Here is a 6,541-nt window from a genome sequence, read left to right as displayed (position 1 = left end):
GCGGAGGGCTCCCCTCCCTCTCACTTCTCCACTGTTGGGTAGGGAGAGGGAAAGGGGCACCTGCTCCTGACGTGACTGGGCCACAGAGCCCCCAAACCACAGTGCCTTTTCGATGAACAGCACCGGGGGGGGGGGTCTGACTTGCCCGCCAATGGATCGTTCACTTGGGGCACCCGTCTGGGCACAGGGCCCTGTACTCAGCAAGGACCCCCACTTGCCTTAATGTGCTGCTGCCTTGGTCTGGATATTCTTAATAACCGTTGAACACGGCGCCCTGCATTCTCGTTTTGCACTGGGACCCCTGCAAATTCCACAGTTGGTCCCGCCTGCCCGACATGCATGTTATAGCAGCGTGCAGCTGATAGCATCATGTCGCACCCCACTTTGCCCCCGGTGCTGCCACAGTCCCCAAAAGCCTGAAGCCACAGACTCATCCGCACTCGGGGCCAACTCTCCAGCCTGTGGGCTCATGTGAGATTGCCCTCGGTAAATTCTGAGGGACCAGGAACCTCAGGGTGGGGGTATGAGCCCCTTCTCCCTCAGCAGCCCCCACCCCACGGTCCCTTCGGGAGTCCCCGGCGGGTCAGTGAGTCCTCTAGCGAAGCCGAGCCCCAGTGGGACACAGAAATGCTATCCTCTCCCTCCTGCCGGCTCCCTTGATTCCTGGGCAAGGGATTCCTTCATCCCTCTGGGGACCCTGCCTCTCCTTCTAGCTCTGCTACAGAAGTGAGGGAAGATGCTCTCGCCAACAGCTCTACGCGCCCCCCCCCCAGCTTCTCGCCCCCACCCCCACCCCAGCCTTTCCGCCTCTCCACGCCAGGGAGGGCCTGTGGGGGGGATGTGGGCCCGGCAGTGAGCCCTGTGGGGGGAAGGAGGTCTGGGGGCGCTGCCACTCAACCAGCCTGTGGGAGCCTGAGCCCCTTGGAACCGGCAAGACCCCACCAGACAGCCTACGACAGAGAAGCGACTGGACTGAAGAAGGTGCCAGAGTGGATGTGGCCAAGAGGAAGAGGAGCTGCTGGAACAGGAAGAGGCCAACAGAGAGCAAGACTACCAATCACCAATAATAAATAAAATAGCTTCACGAAACGTGGATTTACACCCGGTTCTTAAGGGGTGACCTGAGGAAGTGGATGAAGCTGACCGGACTTGCGGTGGGGCGTGTGTGCAGGGGTGGAGAAGCCCCGGCTGGCCCTGGTCACGGGAGGAAAGGGGGGGTAGGGGTTGAATGACTCACAATCTGCTGTAAGGCCCCTGATTCTCCTTGGCGGTAATGGGGTTCTCACCCTGAGGGGACCCGGGGCAGGAGGGGCAGGAGACAGACCAGCAGCTCCGGGTCTTTTTACTCCTTCCACGGCATGCCTTGACGACCTGCGGAGGCCGAAGGCGGGGGAAGGCAGCTCAGAGGCTCCGGCCTGGCCCACCTGGCTCCGGCAGGATCCGAGCAGCCGAGGGACTGAGGTGCCCAACGTGCAGGAAGTGCGCTCCTCCTTGAGGCATGCGCCCCGGGAAGCGGCCACAGGGGCCTGCTCCAGGCCTTAATCCCTTTCGGCTTGGACGCCTGCTCCACGGACGGCCTGCAGTGTTGGCCTCTCCAGCCAGAGGCCTGTGAGGCTTTCCACCCACCTTCTCTGCTTTCTGGGTCCCCTACCCTGCTGGCTCTTTCTTGGAACCACGAATAATTTCCTTTGGACATTTTCTCAAGCGTGTTTATGCTTCAGGTCCAGGTCGTGTGGAGTGAACACCCTCCCCACCAAGAATCTGAGATCATGCATAAAAAGATAGATTTACCCTATCTAGATATACATCCTATCTGGAGGGATAGATATTCTGATGAATCCAAGTAATTTCCAGCTTCACAATAGTCACTCACAGTGACCCTTACTCAGACACTATTTCGTGGCATGCCTGAACCAGAGGTATTATCTTCATGAGGGGCGGTGGTAACCAGGGAGAGGAAAGGGGGCATATACAGTGGTGTGCTGGGGGGATGTTGAGCTGGGTTTTGGGGGGCGAAAGGCAGGGGGGCTCTGATTTATAGTGTGTGGTGATTTCCGTGTTGTAAATACTCCCACTGTGGTTGCTTTCAAGCTACCAATGTGATGTCACCCAGTGCAGACTTGGGAAGAGATGCCAATCTTCAGCTCTCAGGAGCCAGGATGATCTGACTCCAGCACACCACTGGGTGGGGGGCAACCTCCAGTGGAGTTCCAGGAGTTCCAGAAATCTCTTTGTGGCCAGTGCCCAGAGAGGCGGGGAAGAACCAAAATGATGGGACATCTGTGATCAAGGGGGAAGAGAGTTTCAGGGAGGAAAAAGAGGTCATGCACCCTCCCTGCTACCCAGTGGCATAGAAGGAAAAGGCTGGAGAAGCTGCTGGATTTGGCTGCCCCCCACCCCCCGCTCCCCACAACTCACCCATCACCCCTAGGACCCTTGGCTCAAGGCTACCTCTGCAGGCCTGGGGCTCTGTCTTATGAAGGGGGGCATGTTCCCATCAGAGGCTCGTCCACTTGCGCAGAAAGAGAAAGGGCTGGAGAAGAAAGGACAACATGTTATAGGGGCGACATCATGACAGAATCCACTCTGGGAAGGCACCAGGCCTGCCAAAGCCACCCTGGATCACCAGCATGAATTGGGGTGCCAAGATTCTCTTTTTATTTTTTTTTTGGCCCCAGGACATTCTGTGGGGCAGAAGGGCACCTCCTCTGTGCCCCAGGTGGGAGCTTGGTCCCAGGAGAGCTGCTCATTTGTGGCCCTTCCCGTGAGACTCCAGAAGATTCCCTCTTGCCAGATCAGGGTCATAACAACTGAGAACAATGCTGGACAGGCCGAGCGAGCACTGCATAGGGGCAGGGGGTCTGGGAGAGCGTCAGAAGCTGCTGGGGCCTGGCCGACCCAAACTGGGCCACTGGGGGGGCCTTTCATGTCCGCCTGCCTCTCGGGGCCTGCCTTTGCCTCTTCCCACCCCACTACCCCCAGTGCGGCAATTACGCGCTAATTAGGGCGCTTTGATCATCTTTAGAAATGGCTACATGGGGGAGAGACACTGCCAAGCAATTAGGGGCAGAGGGGCTGGGAGCTCGGGCACCTCCTCAGGGGGTGGGGTTGCCGAGGACCCTCAGACACCCCCTGCCCTCCTCCCTCCAGGAGGATCTGTCCCCAGAATGGCCATAAACTCCTCAGGGAGTAAAGGCGGATGGGAACCCCCCCATCCGAGCCCTGGAGACGGGGCCGGCCCCTACCCACCGGCCCCCCTCTGCCTGGCCCCCAGCCCAACCGTCAGCTCTTCTGGCCTGTCCAGCCCCCTTTGATGGAGCCGCAGGAACAAGGGCTCCTTTGACAGAAGGGGGGCCTCAGAGCCGGGACCGTGAAACTTCAAAGGTGAGGGTCGAGCCCACTACCCCGATCCCTCCCCCAACCCTGGCCCCCCTCCCGAGTACCCCCCCAGTCTGTCCTCTATATAGCCCCCCAAGCCCCGTTCCCTTGTGGGCTCCCGGGAGTTAAGGGCCAGGTGAGAGGCTGCCTGAGGGAAGTGGGTGATTTTGATGTAAGAGAGCAGTCAGGTGATTTGGGGGACAAGAATTCAGCGCCCGGAGGCAGGAGGCAGTGGGAGGCAGACACCGAAGGATAAGTACCTGGAGGGTGGACCCTGAGGGGGAAGGAGGACAGGGTCCCGGGTTGGGGGGGGGCGGCCCGGCTCCTGGCCATCATGCTGCTGCCCGTCGTGCTGCTGTTACTGCCCTTCCCAGACCCGTGGTCTGTGCATGGGCACCCGCCGTACGCGCGCCTGCCCCCCAGCACCCTGCAAGGTGAGCCCGGGCTCGTCTGAGGGGGCGGCCGGGGTGGGAGGGGCACAGAGGAAGTGGGTCCCGGGGCAGGGAAGCATGACCTTGCCCCCCGCACTCATGGGGACCTTTAGCCCCCCTGTCGGGTGAGGGGGGCCAGGAACTGAGGCACAGGGGGGCGAGGAAGGGGGTGGACAAGGGTGCAGAGGGAAGGGGACCTGGCACGCATCGCCAGAGGGTGTGCTTGCGGGAAGGTTCTGGGTTTAGCGGGAGGACGGGGTCCAGGGTGGCATCTCCTCGGCTTGACCACCGTTATTCTGTCAAGAAGCCCGAGTTTTGTGACGTCTCTACCTTTGGGGTGCTGTTTTTCCTTCAAGGTTTTTAAGGAAAGTCCCCTTTCAAAGATTCCAGCCCAGCTCAGTTGAATTAGAGAGCTCTTGGGTTGAGAATCTGGGGCCATCTGCTTTGAGTGCTGGGCCCTCGGGCCCTGGGGCTCTCTCCCCTCCCCAATCTGCGCTGGCGCTCCTGGAGCCCCACCTGCTTTCCCCTGTCTCCCAAGGCAGGCTCAGGGCTGGAGCCTGAGCTTCTTCCCAGCCGTGCGTGACTTGTGCCCCATGTCCCAGCAGCTCTGTCAGCCCAGGGCACGAAAGCATTGCAGGCAGCCCAGAGGAGCGCCCAGTGGGCAGTTACTCGAGTGGCGATGGAGATCCAGCACAGGCTGCATGAGTGCAGAGGCTGTGCCAACCACACCATCCCATGCCCCGGTGAGATTGCCCTGGCTACCCTGGGCCGGGTCTCCCGTCCACCCCAACCCTTCCCTTCACGCTTGACTCCCTCTTGGGGACAGAAACTAAGTGGGGCTGCCACGGAGACAATGCTGATGAAGGTCTCGCCAAGTGGAAAGGGCACGCCAGGCAGGGGGCACAGCCTGTGCAAAGGCGGAGGGCAGGAAGAAGAGTCTGGGCTCATTGGGTGAACAGGGAGAGGTGCATGGCTGCTGAAATCGACCCCGACTGCTGGGGGTTGGGGTGGGGGGGTGGTGTAAGAGGGCAGCGGTAGGGCAGAGAGAGGGCCCAGGCTCTGCCTGGGGTGCAGGAAGGGTGGGGGGCTAGCCGGGAGGCTCAGACGTGCGTGTCTCAGCAGGCCCCGGGCGTCCCAGGCCTCAGGCCCCCCTCCTCCAGGATCCAGCTGAGCCAGGTGAGGCCGAAAGGGCTCGAGGGGGCAGGGCCGAGGAGGGCAGGGTGAACCCTGGAGGGGCCTCGATGGGGAGGGCGGCCAGGACTCGTCCCTTGTGACGCCGATGCCACCTTTCTAGGGCCGTGTGGGGAGAGGCGCCCGAGCGCCGTCAACGTGACGCGGGCCCACGGCCGCATTGTTGGGGGTAGCGCTGCACCGCCGGGGGCCTGGCCCTGGCTGGTGCGGCTGCAGCTCGGAGGGCAGCCTCTGTGCGGCGGCGTCCTGGTGGCGGCGTCCTGGGTGCTCACCGCGGCGCACTGCTTCGCGGGGTACGTTGGGCCCAGGCCCCTGACCGGCCCAAATCCCCAGTGCGTGGTCCCGACTCTTCCGGGGTCGTCGGGCGGGCGACACGCGCGACGGCCGGTCTCTGCTGCCCCCTGGCGGCGGCCACCGGCCTCAAGGCGCCCGCGCCGCCCAGCCTGGGCTCGGACAGAGGGGGACGCCCGGCCGGGCTGGTGGGCCTACTGGGGGCCACCGCCTCTCCCCGGCCCACCCTCCCTGCCCCGCGAGAAGGAGCGGAGAAAGAGAGAGCCCGGCGTGCGGGCCTGCCGGGAGGTGCCCGTGGGCGGAGGGCAGGGTCTCCAGGGGACTTGTTGCCCCCTTGTCCTGAGCCTCACCGGCCGCTCGCCCCGCAGCGCCCCGAACGAGCTTCTGTGGACGGTGACGCTGGCCGAGGGGCCCCGGGGGGAGCAAGCGGAGGAGGTGCCGGTGAACCGCATCTTGCCCCACCCCAAGGTGAGGGAGAGGGCAGCCCCCAGGCTCTCGGCGTTGGGAACAGCACCCCCACCCCGCGCTTCATCGATTTTGCGCCGCCACCCCCTCCGCAGTTTGACCCGCGGACCTTCCACAACGACCTGGCCCTGGTGCAGCTGTGGACGCCGGTGAGCCGGGCAGGGGCGGTGCGCCCCGTGTGCCTGCCCCAGGGGCCCCGGGAGCCCCCAGCCGGCACCGCTTGCGCCATCGCGGGCTGGGGGGCCCTCTTCGAAGGTATGGGGCAGGCCCGGGCCTGGCTGAGCCCCGGGTGTGAGTGGGAAGAATGGGGAGCTAGGGTGATGGAGTTGGGGAAGGCCGGATACAGGGCACCTGAGCTGCGCCCCAACACCCTGGCAAAATGCTGTCTGATCTTGAAAAGGGGAAGGGATCGAGGAGGGCTGTGGGGGGCGGGGGACCCTGTTAGCGAGGCCCCTGCCCTCCTGGACTGAGCCTCCCTCCACTGCTTCCCTGCAGACGGGCCTGAGGCTGAGGCGGTGAGAGAGGCCCGAGTGCCCCTGCTCAGCGCTGACACCTGTAAAAGGGCCCTGGGGCCCGAGCTGCACCCCAGCAGCATGCTCTGTGCCGGCTACCTGGCCGGGGGCATCGACTCCTGCCAGGTATGAGCCCTGATTGATTTAGGGTCCTGGGTGGGCTGCTCCCCAGGGACAGGACAACTTCCTCCCTCCCTCCCTCCCTCCCTCCCTCCCTCCCTTCCTTCCTTCCTCCCTTCCTCCCTTCCTTCCTTCCTTCCTCCCTCCCTCCCT

The 6,541-nt window shown here is 63.4% G+C and overlaps 1 protein-coding gene across 1 annotated transcript in view; it reads left to right on the top strand.

Annotated features, from left to right (window-relative positions):
• The first annotated feature begins 4,488 nt into the window (after positions 1-4,488).
• The window catches only part of PRSS56 (serine protease 56), a 4,815-nt gene continuing 2,762 nt past the window's right edge, over positions 4,489-6,541 (top strand). Inside the window, exons 1-5 of the mRNA XM_073903876.1 lie at positions 4,489-4,552; positions 5,104-5,293; positions 5,660-5,759; positions 5,852-6,011; positions 6,252-6,394. Coding sequence (XP_073759977.1) covers positions 4,489-4,552; positions 5,104-5,293; positions 5,660-5,759; positions 5,852-6,011; positions 6,252-6,394 — 657 coding nt within the window. The remainder of the gene's footprint in view (positions 4,553-5,103; positions 5,294-5,659; positions 5,760-5,851; positions 6,012-6,251; positions 6,395-6,541) is intronic.

Source organism: Callorhinus ursinus, unplaced genomic scaffold (genome assembly GCF_003265705.2).
Source record: "Callorhinus ursinus isolate GAN/ISIS: 27379988/994484 unplaced genomic scaffold, GSC_fseal_2.0 scaffold2, whole genome shotgun sequence".
Taxonomy (NCBI): domain Eukaryota; kingdom Metazoa; phylum Chordata; class Mammalia; order Carnivora; family Otariidae; genus Callorhinus; species Callorhinus ursinus.
The sequence above is the reverse complement of the archived record's forward strand: the minus strand, read 5'-3'. Positions and strand labels throughout refer to the sequence as shown.